The 17,302-nt window shown below is 45.0% G+C and overlaps 1 protein-coding gene across 3 annotated transcripts in view; it reads right to left on the minus strand.

Annotated features, from left to right (window-relative positions):
• The window catches only part of LOC6618712 (lachesin), a 126,050-nt gene that overhangs the window by 22,226 nt on the left and 86,522 nt on the right, over nucleotides 1–17,302 (minus strand). For all 3 annotated transcript variants that reach the window (XM_032723047.1, XM_002042935.2, XM_032723048.1), the window contains exons 4-5: nucleotides 10,501–10,614; nucleotides 3,660–3,860 (exon numbers count right to left, since the gene is read on the minus strand). In XM_032723047.1, the coding sequence (XP_032578938.1) occupies nucleotides 3,660–3,860; nucleotides 10,501–10,614 (315 nt within the window). The remainder of the gene's footprint in view (nucleotides 1–3,659; nucleotides 3,861–10,500; nucleotides 10,615–17,302) is intronic.

A 17,302-nucleotide genomic window follows, 5' to 3' on the forward strand; every position in this document is an offset into this window, starting at 1 on the left:
CTTGTAATACGTGGATTGCGGCATGTAATGTCATGCAGATGACGACTACGTAATGGGTCTCAATCTTGCAGACGATGGTTTTGCGCTGGTTTTGTGGCCAGCTGGCAAAAATTTTAATAAGCAGCTCTTTCAAAGCATCCGCCGCATTGGCCGCAATGGCAGGAGGAGCCGGAGAAGCAGGAGAATCAGGAGGAGTGGGAGCAGCAATGCGGTGGTTGCGGCCAGTTTTAACAGAGTTTGTTTCATATTGATTTCGCAACAGCTACAGCTACGGCGGATGGTCGTGGTGGTGGCTCAACTTTGGGTCCTGGTTTTGTGGCATGCAAAGTTGCTCATCCAACCACTCATTCCCTCACCCACTGAGCCACCCACTTGGCCAGCCAGCCAGCCAGGCAGCCATCCATCCCAGCACACACTCATATACAGGCTTAAACTTTAAGTGCGCCGGTTTTGTGGGCGGCAAAACTTTGGAGCATGTCTGTTAAGTAATTTAAATCCATATTCTGTTGCATCCGATAAAGTTTAGTGCTAAAACTTAAGCGGCTGCCTGGAGATCCCAGCAATCCGGGCATTTAATTGGGGGCTCCCGTTGCTCTGGATGCATTGTCCTGTTGGTAATTTGTCTCAAGTAACCAAGGAACTTGTGTGCGTGCCTGTGTGTGTGTGTGTGCGTGCATTTGTTTATCGTCCTTGTGGCATATAATTATATGCCACACCTCTCCGCCTTTGCCAGCATCTTTTGTTATTGTACAAACATTGTTGTGCCGCCCATTGTACGGGGATCTATTGTCGACCAGCTGGCCATAATAATAATTAAATGCGTCCCCCCATACTCCTATTACCTCAAACCCACCTCCACTTCCACTCCCACTAGCCCCGCCGCATCCGTATCCGCATCCTTTCCGTGCACCTGTCTCCGCCTGATGTGGCCACATCCGTCTCCCTGTCCGTGTCCTTATCCGTGTCCGAGAGCAGTTGTTTTGGCATATTGTGCATATAAATCACATTAGGCAGCCGAGCTCCATTTTCTATTCAAGGCCGCACACTCGCACTCACACACACACGCACACACACACTTGTGTGCAATAATTATGGTTTCCGGTTCAATGATTTCATTGTTATCGATACTATAAGTGGAATGCTTGACTTGGACTTTTGCGACCCACAAAGACCCTGTAATTACACAGCTAATTGCCAGCTGTTGTGGCATTTAAACTAGTCGCAATCGGATGTTGGCCGCTGGCCAGCCCATTTTTAAAGTCACGCGCGAAATGCATTTAAAAATCACACCGATTCGGCCGTGATAAAAATGTGTAAATTGCTGCCATGGCCGACCGCACAGCCACCGCATAACATAATGTTTTGCGGTTGGATTTGGTCCAGCCATCCATTCAACCCGACCGCCTGATCTGACCATAACCCAAAACCAAAAGCCCAAAACCCAAACCAAACCAAACCGAACCGAAGTGAACCAAACCGGCGACAGCCTGCCACCGGCTAATGGATGGATTGTGGATGGGCCATGTCGAGGCCTAATTGGTTTTATTAAACGTCACATGAATAATGCCTGCTGCAGCTGCAGCCCGGTTAAAATGCTTTCAAGTCCTTGACACAGTTGCCGTTCCTGTCCGCACAGTGGTAGTGGATCTCCACCCCATTTGTTGACTGCTGGCCAACAGAGATAGCAACCTTGGCGGACACATCAAATATTAAAGCCTCCACGTTGGTTAGATACAGCTCACCTAGAGTGCCAGATGTTTTCTCGGGTCGGGGGAGTGGGACTGCAATTATTGCGGGGTCACCCAGATATTAATGCCCGTGCCATATTAAAAGATTTGTCAACGGCCAAACTTTTCGGCCATTGTTTTTGGCCCTTGCTGGAGGGTCTCGCTCGCCCAAAGAAGTCCCAGAAATCCCAGCTATGCCGGCTATCCGTTGCTGGTCCATTTTTTGGCCATCGCCGGGCTAATGTCTTTGTAAGTGCCACGACGGCCACGGCGGCGGAAACTTTGGCAGCGGCGAACATTATTTTTTCATCTTTAGTGTGAGCCAAACTGAAAGTAATTTACGCTCGTAAAAACTGCCAAGCCGAGATGCCAAAGAGTGGCAAACTTTATGAAATTTATATACGAACAAGCCGGGCCCGCATGGTGGGTATTTGGGAATCTGAATCTGGAGAAGCCCAGACTTTGCCGATCCGATTTGGGGAGGGTGTCCATGTCCATTGCTGGCCGTGTCTGCTGCTGAGCCTATAAAAACTTCGACAGCGCATTATTTTGCCTGTTTTCTCCTTTGACAATAATGGAGATTGGTCGATGGGGGCAGAAACAGAATGGTTTGGTTTGGTAGCGAATGGCGAAAAACGGGGCGAGAAATTTACGTGCGCCTGCAAAAGTTCAATAAACGAAATATTTCTGGCCATGATCATTATTTGGCAAACGGAGCGCATAATAAACACATAAAATAAACAAAACTTTTCAATAATCGACTTTTTTCCCTCACTTCCTCGCACTTCTTCGTTTTTCCGTTTAATGTTTGCCTGCGGCGATGGCCGAAAAAAAAGAAGATGGAATCGGGGGAACTGGGTAAGCAGGCGCAGGACCACAAGGAGCAGGACCAAGTTTCAATGACAAATGAAAAAAGTTGTCGCCGCTAAAATAAATACGCATTTTTATAGGCCTTTGTTCTGTGCGAGAAAATCCATACAGGCGCGCATTTTAAAGCGACTTTAAGTCGGCAATAAAACTATTTTTCAATCGTTTGAACTTGGCGGCAGATAGAGAGGGAGATGGGGCGCAAGCGAGAAAGCGACACTTTGGAGATTTGGGGAATTGTATCGCAATTTGAATGCACCGCACACACACACATACATCGAGGATTTTCGTGGAGCAGTTAAAAGGCAAGTGTTGGCCAGACACACACAGACAGACAATCGTATGCAAATAAAGGGCAACATTGTAATTGGGGGGAAATATATGTAAATTATTCATCATTGCTGATTAGAAGCCCAGTCGAAGACGCATGCCAAAGGAAAGGAAGGAGGAAAAAGCGAGGAAAAGGATACCCAGGATACCCAGAATACCAAGAGGAGCCAGAGACAAAGCTGGAGTCGCACGCTTGTTAGCCACATCGGGTTCAGTCTCCGGCAGGAAGTAGTTGAGCAGGACCCGGAGCCAAAGGAGCAATTTGCATCCGTTCGCTTTATCTCTCTGTCTCTCTCTCTGCGTCCTGAATTCCAGGCAGCCACTGCTCCGGAGGGATGAGCAGGGATGTCGGGGCAAATGGCAGATTAGTTTTGATTTTTTCAACGCCCAAATTTCCACTCTCTATTGAATCTCTTGGCCGTAAAGCCGCCAAATTGCAGCCGAACCTACTTTGCATATTTGAGTGGCCCGGACGCATAAAGCACTAAGCACTAGGCACTAAGGATGTAAGGATATGTTAATTTGACCAGCACACAACAGTGTAGACTCGAAATGATGGAGCCTAACAATAGGGCCCCAGTGATTTGAGCCCGGCCGCATAAATTTCGCCCATCTGAAATTCCCATGGAACGTCAATCTGGATTGGAGGTGATTGGGATTGTGAACTTTGCATAACAATGCAAACGCCGAAAGTGGCGAAAAGTCGTTGGCAAATTTGTGAGCCGGCCTACTTACCGAGTATCTCGACCGTGTGGGTGATTTCACGTGGATCCATAGTGGCAATCTGGCAGATATAATCGCCGGCATCCGTGGGCAGGGCGTCGCGTATCTGCAGATTGAATCCGTTGACCAAACGCACTCGGGGATCGGGCGTCACTTTCACGGATCCGGCGGTTAATATGGCTATTCCGCGCTTCCAGGCCACAACGTACGTGTCTGCAACAAGAGCAATAAGAGCGGATTGAATTTGAGAATCACTGCTGGAATTATGGCATTATAATTGATAAATTATGTTCGAGAGTTATTGAAACGAATGGCGGATTCGAGTGCTTGCATTGCAGTGGCAGCGCAAATTGAAAAGTCAAAATTCAAATGACTCAATTATGGGCCGCTTCAAAGGATCTAAAAAGGCTAGAAATTCAATTTGGCATGGACTCGCAAACACACATGCACACTCATCTACACTCACATGCACACGCAGCCAGAGGCAGATCCAGAGTGGAATATAAACCGCAGACAGGCGGCATGAACAACACTGGATGAGAGTCAGACAGGCACTCAGTAACACCCACTTGATATCCGCTAATGTGCGGCATTTGCAATCATATGCCAGAATGAGAGGCAGTCAGACACTCGGATGCTTTCAACAGCAGTAGCTGTGGCAGGACCAGCAGGAGGAGGAGCAGGACCTGGCTGCCATGATGCCAGGATCCCAGCGGAAGGATGCCAGCCATCCAGCTAGATGAGAGCCAGGGTGGACCTTTAGCTTCAGCCATGTTTATCTCATTAAATTCAAACCATCATACCATCATATAAACATTTATAATTCCTATTATACTCAATACTGCTTAAGCTTAAGTGTTCATTTATATCATTTTACAGTTAAAAATGATATCTAGTGACAATCGTGGTCCACCCTAGCGCACACTAATACACTCATAGGCACGCTCAAACACTCATTCACGTACGACAGTCCAATGGCAATGGCGCATTCATCGAACTCATTAATTGTGATTCCTTTTTCAATTTATGTGAGTTGCTCGATGTAAATTTCCGAGCGCGTGCAAAGCATAGATGATCGGCAAGGGGGGGGAAGGATATGGCAAGGATATTGGGAGCGGTGGAGGATGCGGAGTTGGGGCAGCAGAACTGAAGTATTGAAATGTGTATTGAAGCTACCGGATTTGCTACTAATGATGTATGACTTCCGTGTTTCGGCGCCGATGAGCGGCGTTCATTAAAAATTAAAACAATTTTGCCCGCCATCGACGAATAAGTGAGCTTTTCCACTGCCAAAAAGATCCGTGATACGGGAAAATGACTAACAGCAGCGGGCAAAATTGTGGGACTGATTCAAAGAGATTTTACAACTGCTTAAAGGATTAAAGAAATGTTTGTAGCTACTTATTTTAATGAGCTACACTTTGAAATTGTTCCATTTTGAGAAAAAAATATTAATTAATTATATGAATTATTAATGTCTTAATGAAGAAATAACTTCATGAACTTTATACATTGTCCGTCTATATGCAACCTAAAACTGCCAACGAGTTTTTCATAATATGTTTAACCATTTACCCCAAACACAAGGCATTAGAATATTTGAGCATAATCTTTTAATAATATTTTGACGGCAGCTGTAGGCAGGCGAATCCTTTCTTCCTCAAATTGATTTCACCTCGTACGCACACAAACACAAGCACACACCACACCAGTGGATGTGAGTGAGTAAGTGAGCGAGTGCAGCAAGACCTCGGTTGCAAGTTGGCTGGGCCGTAATAAATGCTTATGAAGTCATTTACATGCGCATTCAAAAAGCGTATTTATTTGCAATGAGTTCAACAACATCAACAAGCCAAGGCACACGGTCTCCGTTCCATGAAAAGTTGAAAGGAGGTGCAGGCAGTGCAGGCGCAGTGCACTGCAAAAACAAATAAATAAACGAGCACCACCTGCTGTCGTTAGCGTGCTCTAAAAGGAGTCGAAGGTGGAGTTGTGGTTGCAGGATGTGGCAGGGAGGATGGGTCGGGATATGTAGATGGTGTCCCTGCCGCAGAGCACGGAAAGTATAATTCGTTAGGCTTCCCGGCTGCCGACGGCAATGGTGATGGCGTTGTCGATGGCGAGGTGCTGGGGCATTGGGCTGTTTGGCCTGGAACGTATCCTCCATGCATAGATCCTGCTTAGGATTGGGGCGGCATGGGCGTGCTGCAACACGTACGTGCTGGCAAAGTGCAGTCATATCATATTAGCCGCTTGATTGAGTTATGAATGAAGCAACGTCAGTTGTAGTTGGTACATTGCCAAGTCGATTTTTGCGCAGGAGCTTGCAAATTGGGCGAAGCCTTCGCATTACAGCCCAACTCGTGCTGTCAATTATTTCGTTTCCCAGAAGGAATTGCCAGCCACACAATTGGTTAATTTCAACGATGTCGGACTAATTGGCTGGGTTTGTTCTAGAGCTGTCAGCATATTTCAATTGCCAGTTCTTAAAATGTTTCGTTTTCGTAAATTCGTAAATAGACCGGAAAATTGCATTGTGCTTGCCAATTACTCACATTTTTTTCAAAGATCTCTCTCGTGTTTACTGACTTAAGAGGAGTAATATAACGATCGAGGACAAAACTAATAGCATTAAAATATGGAACATATATTTTTATAGGCCTTGCTGGCATGTTGCTGCATAAATGAATTTTGCAGCACTGGTTTGTGGAGTGGCAAAAATAATTATTCTGCAGTCGCCGTTCGGCAGACTCTAAGCTAAGATTGCGCAGGACTCAGGATCCTAGTCCGTTGCAAGGGCACACATAAATCAGGAGCCTCGTTCGTATGTGCCTTGTACTGCTGCCTGGCTGCAACTAAATAAATTGTTAACTAAAATAACAACAATCTAACGAAAACAAGCAAAACCCGAAACGCCTCAATTTCCGGTTTAAGTGTTCTAAACTAAATAGAAAGGCACACATAAATGGAAGGGGGCATTTGGGGGGCGGCATTACGACAACAATACATGCAAACAATTGCGCCGTTAAGCGAGCGGCAAGTCCTGGCTTCAGGATTCGGGATCAGGCAGCAGGATAGGAACTGGAACTGGATCAGGAGCAGCAGCAGGAGCAAGCGGATGAGGATGAACGAGTTGGATGGCGTGGGGCGGAAACTCGGTAAAAGCATTTTGGTTTTTGTACGTCCTGCTCATCCTCACTGGGCTCACATAAACATGGCCTGCTCCTCCTGGACAAATGGCCGACCACACACGTCCTGCTGCAGAGCGGCATAGCGGCTGGTTCATTGTTTACAGCCGAAAGCCAACTTTTAGTTTTCCACACTTTACCCAGTGACAGAGATACTACACACATCTATATGCATTGCTATAGAGCTATATGCACATAAACACAGGCGCAGGCACACAAAAACATACACGACCAATTCAAATATGGCCAATGCTCGCATTGTTGCAGCAGCGCCTTTTGTCTGTTTGCTCTGGGCATACTGTGCGTATGCGCAATATGCCAGCCATCGTCCGCCTTGAGCTCGATTTTCTCACAGTGTGTGTGTGTGTGTGAAAGAGCAGCGGGAAAAGCGGGCAGAGCAGGGAAACAACGGACCAAAGGCCGACCAACGGACATGTTGTTTGTCTGAGCGCAATTTATTGCATGTCGGAAAGGCCAATATTATAAGATGATGACCCCCGAAGATAAACGATGTTGCGGCTTAGCCGCCGCAGGCAAACTAGAGCGAATGGGGCAGACTTATCTGCAACTTCTTGCGAAACTTTGTGCCAGTATGTTTTCCCCAAGTGTGTGTGTGTGTAAGTGTGAGTGTGTTAAGTGTGGTGTCCGTGTGCGTGTGCACGGAAAAAGCGAAATTAGAACTGTAAATGGCATTAATAATGAAACTTTGTTGCCTCCACAGCCATATACATACACCATACACTATACAGTACACACGATGCCAAGTCGAGTGGTCCGTTCTGCTGTTTGCACAACTTCAACTTTTGCGGTACGATTCCATTTCCGTTTTGCTGGGGTAATAGTTTCGAGCGCCGACGCTCCATCAAAGCGTAATGAGCGTTTGTATGGCCGCAATGACGGGGTTTTTGTGTTTTGAATTTTATTGCATTCGAGTTTACAGTCACAGTCCGTTACAGCCAGTTACCAGTTACCAGTTACCAGTTGGCATTCGGCATTTAGCCATGTGGCCGGTTGTTAAATGTTTTTGCCCTCTGTTTGCTTAGTCCTTGTTGCTGTTTTTAAGCGAAACCGCAATGAAAAATTCACACGACACTGGCTTTGGCATGCAGACAAACTCAACTGAGCAGCTTATAAAATGGCCAGAGCAATTAATTAGCCTATTTGGAAAAGCCTAAAAATTGCAACTGCAGAACTATGGCTTCTTGATGCTGCGTTTTGCATTTTAAAATTAAATCGGATTTGCCATTTCCGGCATATTGTATATTTGGAAAGTTTTGGCAATTTTGCCAGTTTACAAGAATAAATTATATAATAATATTTACTTGTCTTAAAATGCACACGATTAACATGCAAATTTGGCTAAGCAAACTGCCGCAAAAGAACATCCTGCCACCTGTATTTTTTTGATTTCTTTGCCAGGATAATAAAACATTCTGCTGCCCAGGATATTTAGGTGACTGAAAGAGATACTGTACACAGGCCTAAGCTTCTCGTATATAATTACGCTCTGTATGAACTGTTTGGCACTTGTGATCAAAGAAGTCTTTGGATTTTCCGAAATTGATATTGTCGAGCTGGCATAAGCAAGTATTTCTACTCTAGAGGGTATCCTATTTTTGCCGGAGTGGCAAAGGCAAAAATAGAAGCACAGCAATAGCAAAAGCAAACAAAGCAAAAGAAACAAGCAAGCCAGCCAGCAGCAGACAATGAAATAAACAGACTTTGCGTGCCAGACATTGAAGAACAAATAAAAATTCAAATGAAATGATAATGATGAAATGTTTCACTGTTTACTCGCACTCAGACACGACTATCCATACCAGAGGAATGGGTAAGAGAAAGGAAAAGGGAACGGCGAATGGCCCACTCGAGCTGAAGGAATACTCTTTCGGCGCGCAAGGATCCGTAATAAGTGTTTAAAGGCATTTTCATATTATATGGAAATGCTCACACGCGCCCTTTGTCTCTGTTTGAGTGTGTGTGTGTGTGGAGTGTATGAGTGCGAATGTGATTTCCGTTCTCTCAAATTTACGAGTACGCATCGCAACGCATAAAACGAAATGAAAATGCGCATAAATTGTACAAAGTGCCGGGTGAGAGTCTCGGCGGTTTAGTGCGGTTTTAAAAATTCTATCAATTATTTTTTTACACTTTATGTTCGCGGCCATAAAAAGGGATGTGTTCCGGCTCACCTGCACCCGCCATCAGGCTAAATCGCCGGATACTCGTTGCCAATCATATTTCAGAGGACCTGGCCCCATAAAGTATGCTACATTAAAAACAAGAAATCGCGCGGCGGCTTCGCTTTTAATTATTCCGTTTAAGGGCACAAGCCGCGAGCTGAGCAATGGCTGTAATGAAATTGTCGTATGGGCACTTTATTAGCTTAATGCCGCATTAGCCAAGGGGACAAAGCCAGCGGGGCAAAAGTGCAGAGTAAACCAAACCATGCCAAACGCCCAGGCAATTTATTTTTCCCCTCCAACGCCGCGTGTCCTGCCCGTTTATGTATTTACTTTCTTGTGCTTTATTCTGGTATTTTCTATTCTCAGCCATGCTTTTTTATTATTAGTACCCAAATGCCCGCAGCTATAATTTTGTTGCAGAAATTGTCTGTGTATCGCATCGCCTGCGTTGCCAGCTCCAGGTCCAGCTCAAGCTCCATCTTCGTCCTCGTCCTCGTCCTCGTCCTCATCCTGGCCCGGCCTTGGTAGCTATGTCCCAGCGTCCTGTTCGAAGTTGCAGAGTTCGTCCAATCAAGTGCAAGAGAAACGCAAATGAAATTCTTTGTTCTGTATTCGTTTTCTTATAAACGGATACCACCCACCGCAGACGTCTCAAGCTCATATGCATCTACATAAGGGGAGACATCCTACACGTCCTGTACACTTAACATGTACTTAACACTTCAAAATTGCAACAAAAAATCAAAATTTAACTAATCCTTTCCTAGTAAACTAATATTAACTAAAAGGCAAGGAATAGGTTAAAATCCATGAACTTCTCTTCGTTTCAGATATTTTCTCAGTGTACGAATAAATTGTATTCCAAGTGTTTGGGTCCGAGTTTTTATGTTGCGTTTTGTCCCGGACGAGTGGCACAAGTTTCGACCATCTTGCCCAGCTTTATTTCAGCCACCCACAGCTTTTTCATTCGAATTGCCTGCTCCTCGCATGCTGTTGCTTATGCTAAATCCCTGTTATGTACAAATAATCTCGCACACACGACCGCATTTAAATTGAAAAACGTACATGTACCGACCACGGCTCAAATGCCAAGACTTGAGTGAAGCGCAAGCAAGGAAGCACGGAAGGATGGCAGGATGTACGGATGGAGGGCAGGATACCACAGCATAAACGCCGTAACCACTACACATCTCTTAGATGGACATCTGTCCGTCCGCTTCGACCGCTGCTCCTGTTTTCTTGCGGTCGGAGTGCCCCGGCAGCAGGATGAAATTTAGTCCTGTTGGCGGGATTAATGCATAGTTGTGGCCATCGCATAATGTCGGCTTAATTATTTGTATGGCAGAGCCTTCGACCGCAGCATTTAAATGCAAACTGCGTGGGTGAATCAGCTCGTGTCGGTATGCCCGATGGAAAATGCTCGGAAAATTGGCGGAAAAGGGGAGTGTTGGGACTATGTATTGTATATACTGAACTCACCCGTGTTGGCCACTTCGCAGGGCAGCACTATTGTCTCGCCGGTGATGAATTTGAATGTCTCCGAACGTGATATAAACATGGGCTCGTTCTTGGTCATCATGCTCTGGGCGGACACTGGAAATGGAAGAGATGGGTGGAGGGAGACACAATTTTAATATGAAATGCCTTTTGGTATTTTCGTACGCAATATAAGTAAATTACTCAAAATATTATTACTCGGCCTGACCGACGTATGTGTGCATATACGCACACATCTTCGCTCCATGGACGATGTCATCTAGATCAACACAACATCTTGTGGATGGTCAGATGTGTGGCTAATTGGTTTAGTGCATTTAAGAATATTTGTCAGATGTCGGAAAGTTCATAAAGTGCATTTTATTATGCCCATCCAATGAAACTTGTCAAATTTACACACACCAGAAGTTGCCAGGGGTGGGCGAATAATTTAATGCACTTGCTGTTGATTTGCTAATCAATTTTATGTATCAATCTCGGCATTTGTGTGGGAGTGTGGGTGTTGGTTAAGTTTTTGTATCTGCAGCTTGTCTGTGCGAGTGTAAAGTGTTAAAATGCACTTAAATATTAAAGCCCACTTTCTGGGCCTAAGCCCCAAGTGAGCCCTGAATTAATTCAATTGCCAACACCCACCGGCACGCACAGATAGCGATGCATGGTGCATTTGCGTATTAGGTAATGCGTGTCTTGCATAATTTATTCAGGCCCACGGTGACCACATCAAAGGACCTGCTGCATGCCTAAGCATTAGGGTATTTATTTGGTTTTGTAATTAAACAATGATTATTGCATAAATAGCCAGGCATTGCGGCCAGCCCCAATTAAACTCAATTAAATGCCGCACACACATACACATAAATTATCCAACTTCCAACTTTTCGGGTCACAGTGGGTCAGAGGCAGTGGAGTGGAGGAAATCGCCCCGAAAAGCGGATACGCTCATATCCGGTTACAAGGTAATCGATTACTTTTAGTGTGACAGGACAGAACGCGGATACAGATACGTCTATGCTGGCCGCACTCCCGAGTCGCACGCAAAAGCGGAGTGCCATCAAGGATCGTCCGTCGAGTGTCGGGAAAATCGGGAGTGGAAAGTGCTGGGTGGAAAAAAAAACAAGAAAAACTGTGCGTCAGCTACAAAGCGCCGGCGACGAGGAAAACGACGATGCCAAAAGGCGATGGCAAACAATTTAATACGTTTAAGCGAATGTGTCAACAGGGCAAGCTGCCTTGAGCCTTAGGGCTCTGAACGATGAACAATGAATGCGGGGCTGGAGGTCCTGCGGAGGGTCCTGCGAGTGCGGATGCGAAGGAGCGAAGAGCGAAGACCAAGCACTTTTGACACCATGACAAGGCCTGACGTGGCCAGCCAAGGTCTTGGAATTGAATTGATTCGATTACGCTGCGGGCCCAATAATGAAGTGTCAAATGTTGTATTTATCTGCTGCGGAAACATTCGGGCAGGAAGCACAGGCCAGGACTCTAGGCAGGACTCTGATTTTGGCGAAAAAGTAGGTAAGCAAAGCCAAAAGTCAGCAGCACGCACTTGCGAAAAAGTGGAGCCTGTCAGGCGACAGGACTTGGCACGACCCTCGATGCCATGTTGCTGGCACTTTATTTGATTCCTCTGCTGCTTTTTCTGCTCAGGACTCGGCTTTTTTTGTCCTATTCCTATTTTTTGACCTGCCTATTTGTGTTTTGTTTTCTCGCTTGTTTCCTTGTGCCGTTCTGGCCTAGTAAATATAATTTCTTTTGTAGCCCGGCTAGTCAGTTGTCTGTTTTGAGCCCGGCTCGTTGCTTGTGACAATATTTTCGCAAGCCGGATAAAGGCGTTGGCAGCACGTGCCTGTGCTCCTGTCAATCGAGTCCTTGATGCGGATAATAACGAAATAATGTCAGAGGAGGCAAGTTGCTCCTCCGTGGAATGCGAGGCAAGGGTTTCCTGCCCTGCTTGTTGTCTTGGGATTTGCCATTCGAGTGCTAATAAACCAAATGACTTTGTGCCACTTGGGCACTGATCCGCGTCCCCGGAAAATTCAGAGGGGAGCTGAGATGAAAAAGAAAATAGATGAAAGAATATTTTGTTCGGGGCAAAAGTCGAGCCTCAGTCATTTGCACTCACACGTGCCGCAGGAATATTTCCTGCATATTTATTTGATTTCAATTTCATCCTCCCCTCACTTTCAACTAACTCGAAACTTTTGCCCTCAGCGAACGACAGACCGCGTTCTTGCTCTCCCTCTCTGCCTGCTTCGGCTCACAAGTCGTGGAGCGAAGAGACCGCCTCTCCTACCCCGCTCCTCTCGCAGCGCCAAACGACCGTCCCGGGTAACTGTAACACTGCAATAACGAGTGCAGTGACCTCACTGGCAACTGCCACAACATCAACTTCGTCAGCGGCCCAACTAATTATCGCTGTGCCAGCTGTAAATAATTCAGCAGCACTGACCGTTTGCAACAACAATAATGCACGTAAAGAAGAATCAAAACAAAAGCAGAAGTCGATTTCGACTGTGCAGACTGGCATGGATCGCTACATCCAAATCAAGAGAAAGCTCAGCCCTCAAAACAATAAGGCAGGTAATCAACCCAAAATCAATCGAACCAACAACGGCAATGAAAACTCTGCAGTAAATAATTCAAACCGATATGCTATCTTGGCTGATTCTGCGACCGAACAACCCAACGAAAAAACGGTAGGGGAGCCAAAAAAGACCAGGCCTCCACCAATTTTCATACGAGAACAAAGTACAAATGCACTTGTAAATAAACTCGTTGCTTTGATTGGTGACAGCAAGTTCCACATTATCCCACTTAAAAAAGGAAATATTCATGAAATAAAACTACAGATCCAAACAGAAGCAGACCACCGTATAGTGACTAAATACCTAAATGATGCTGGTAAAAACTACTACACATACCAATTAAAAAGTTGCAAAGGGCTACAGGTAGTACTTAAGGGCATTGAAGCAACAGTGACACCAGCTGAGATAATTGAGGCTCTGAAGGCCAAAAACTTTTCTGCAAAGACAGTTATTAATATTTTAAACAAAGACAAAGTTCCGCAGCCACTATTCAAAATAGAACTCGAACCAGAGCTCCAGGCACTAAAGAAAAACGAAGTGCACCCAATATACAATTTACAGTACTTGCTACATCGGAGGATCACCGTGGAGGAGCCGCACAAACGTATCAATCCAGTTCAATGTACTAATTGCCAAGAATACGGCCACACCAAGGCATACTGCACCCTTAAGTCCGTATGTGTTGTCTGTAGCGAACCTCATACTACCGCAAACTGCCCCAAAAACAAGGACGATAAGTCTGTGAAGAAATGCAGTAACTGCGGGGAAAAACATACTGCAAACTACAGAGGCTGTGTGGTGTACAAAGAATTGAAGAGCCGCCTAAACAAACGTATTGCCACAGCACATACATACAACAAAGTCAATTTCTACTCACCGCAACCGATTCTTCAACCACCCCTAACTGTCCCAAACACTACTCCAACAATTTCCTTCGCTAGCGCCCTAAAATCCGGACTAGAAGTGCCCGCCCCACCGACAAGAACTGCTCATTCCGAACATACACCGACAAACATCCAACAAACACAACAAAGTGGCATCGAAGCTATGATGCTATCCCTACAGCAAAGCATGAAAGACTTCATGACGTTCATGCAAAATACTTTGCAAGAGCTCATGAAAAACCAAAATATCCTGATTCAACTTCTTGTATCTTCAAAATCCCCATAATGGCTTCCCTACGGATATCTCTGTGGAACGCAAATGGCGTTTCACGGCATACACAAGAGCTCACACAGTTCATTTACGAAAAAAACATCGACGTAATGCTACTATCAGAAACGCACCTCACAAATAAAAACAATTTTCATATACCAGGATACTTGTTCTATGGTACAAATCATCCAGATGGTAAAGCTCATGGAGGCACTGGAATACTCATCAGAAATCGCATAAAACACCACCACTTAAACAATTTTGACAAAAACTACTTACAATCTACGTCCATAGCCTTACAACTCAACAATGGTTCAACGACTCTAGCCGCAGTCTACTGCCCACCGCGCTTTCCAATCTCTGAGGATCAATTCATGGAATTCTTTAACACACTAGGTGACAGGTTCATCGCAGCGGGTGACTATAACGCCAAGCACACCCATTGGGGATCTCGACTTGTGTCGCCAAAGGGTAAGCAATTGTACAATGCGCTTACGAAGCCAGAAAACAAGCTAGACTATGTATCCCCGGGTAAGCCTACATACTGGCCAGCAGACCCAAGAAAAATCCCAGACCTGATCGATTTTGCAATTACTAAACATGTCCCCCGCAACATGGTCACCGCCGAAGCACTAGCAGATTTATCATCAGATCACTCACCTGTTTTTCTAAATATGCTAACTCGCCCCCACATCGTCGACCCACCGTATAGACTCACAAATTTTAGAACAAACTGGCCAAGGTATCAAAAGTATGTCTGTTCACACATAGAACTAACGACGGCATTATCTTCAAAGGAGGATATAGACAAGTCAACGGAAACTCTTGAAAACATTTTAGTCTCGGCTGCAAAGGCTTCAACCCCGCCAGTGACGTATGCAAAACCAAACTACATCAAAACTAATCGCGAAATCGAGCGGCTGGTATTAGATAAACGACGCCTACGAAGGGATTGGCAGTCTAATAGATCACCAATTACTAAGCACATGCTTAAGATAGCCACACGCAGGCTTACCAATGCTCTCAAACAAGAGGAAAAAAACAGCCAACGTTCATATATCGAGCAACTCTCTCCCACCAGCACTAAGTACCCTCTTTGGAGAGCTCACAGAAACCTAAAGACTCCAATAGCGCCAATTATGCCACTCCGAAGTCCCTCTGGCACTTGGTTTCGAAGTGATGAAGAAAGAGCCAGTGCTTTCGCTGACCATTTACAAAATGTATTCCGACCAAATCCCTCTACCAACACATTTATTCTCCCTCCTTTAATAGCAGCCAATCTAGATCCTCAAGAACCCTTTGAATTCCGACCATGTGAACTAGCAAAGGTTATCAAAGAGCAACTGAACCCAAGAAAATCGCCTGGCTACGACCTAATAACTCCAAGAATGCTCATCGAACTCCCAAAGTGTGCTATTCTTCACATCTGCCTGTTGTTCAACGCAATCGCCAAGCTTGGATACTTCCCTCAAAAATGGAAAAAGTCGACCATAGTAATGATTCCAAAGCCAGGAAAAGATAAAACGCAGCCATCATCATATAGACCGATAAGCTTATTAACATGTCTTTCAAAGCTGTTTGAAAAAATGCTACTCCTTCGGATTAGCCCTCATCTTAGAATAAACAACACACTTCCAACACATCAATTTGGCTTTAGAGAAAAACATGGAACCATCGAACAGGTCAACCGAATCACGTCAGAAATTCGTACTGCTTTTGAACATCGAGAATACTGCACAGCCATTTTTCTAGACGTCGCGCAGGCATTTGACAGAGTGTGGCTCGATGGACTTTTGTTTAAAATAATCAAGCTGTTGCCCCAAAACACACATAAGCTACTGAAGTCATACCTATATAACAGAGTGTTTGCAATAAGATGCGATACAAGCACTTCACGCGATTGCGCAATCGAAGCTGGAGCGCCGCAAGGCAGTGTACTGGGTCCAATCTTATACACCCTGTATACGGCGGATTTCCCCATAGACTACAATCTAACAACCTCCACGTTCGCTGATGATACCGCGATACTCAGTCGCTCGAAATGCCCAATAAAAGCCACGGCACTCCTATCCCGACACTTAACATCTGTAGAACGATGGCTTGCCGACTGGAGAATTTCAATAAATGTTCAAAAATGCAAGCAGGTTACCTTTACCTTAAACAAACAAACATGCCCACCACTGGTCTTGAATAACATATGCATTCCACAAGCCGACGAGGTAACATATCTGGGAGTTCATCTGGACAGGCGGCTCACTTGGCGCAAACATATAGAAGCCAAATCGAAACATCTTAAACTTAAAGCAAGGAACCTCCACTGGCTCATAAATGCTCGCTCTCCACTTAGTCTGGAGTTCAAAGCTCTTCTATACAACTCCGTCTTAAAACCTATCTGGACTTATGGCTCCGAGCTGTGGGGCAACGCATCCAGAAGTAACATAGACATTATTCAGCGAGCACAGACAAGAATTCTGAGAATTATCACTGGAGCGCCGTGGTACCTTCGAAACGAAAACATACACAGAGACCTAAAAATCAAATTAGTAATCGAAGTAATAGCTGAGAAAAAAACGAAGTATAACGAAAAGCTGACCACCCATACAAATCCCCTCGCAAGAAAACTAATCCGAGTATGCAGTCAAAGCCGGCTGCACCGCAACGACCTCCCAGCCCAGCAATAAACTTATTAGGGCATTAATGAAAAAAAAAAAAAAAAAAAAAAAAAAAAAAACTATCACTAAGTGAAAGTTAATTAAGTTAGATTAAGATTTGAACACTTATTGTTAGTCTCTTAACACAAAGGGAAGATTCAATAAATAATAAAAAAAATTAAAAAAAAAAAAAAAAAAATTTCATCCTCCGCTCCCCAGAGGTGAATGTGCACTCATTGAACCATAGTCGAAGTTCGTTTTGAATTGGGAGTCCTCTATTTGTGTCTGGTCAGTTCGGTCGCCACTTCGCCTGTTTGCCATGTCTGTGTCTACAATTCAATTTCAATTTTCCAATTTTAGTGGCCGTTCTAGGTCGCCCCGGGCCCTGCTTTC

The sequence above is a fragment of the Drosophila sechellia genome, chromosome 3R (assembly GCF_004382195.2).
Source record: "Drosophila sechellia strain sech25 chromosome 3R, ASM438219v1, whole genome shotgun sequence".
Classification (NCBI taxonomy): Eukaryota; Metazoa; Arthropoda; class Insecta; order Diptera; family Drosophilidae; genus Drosophila; species Drosophila sechellia.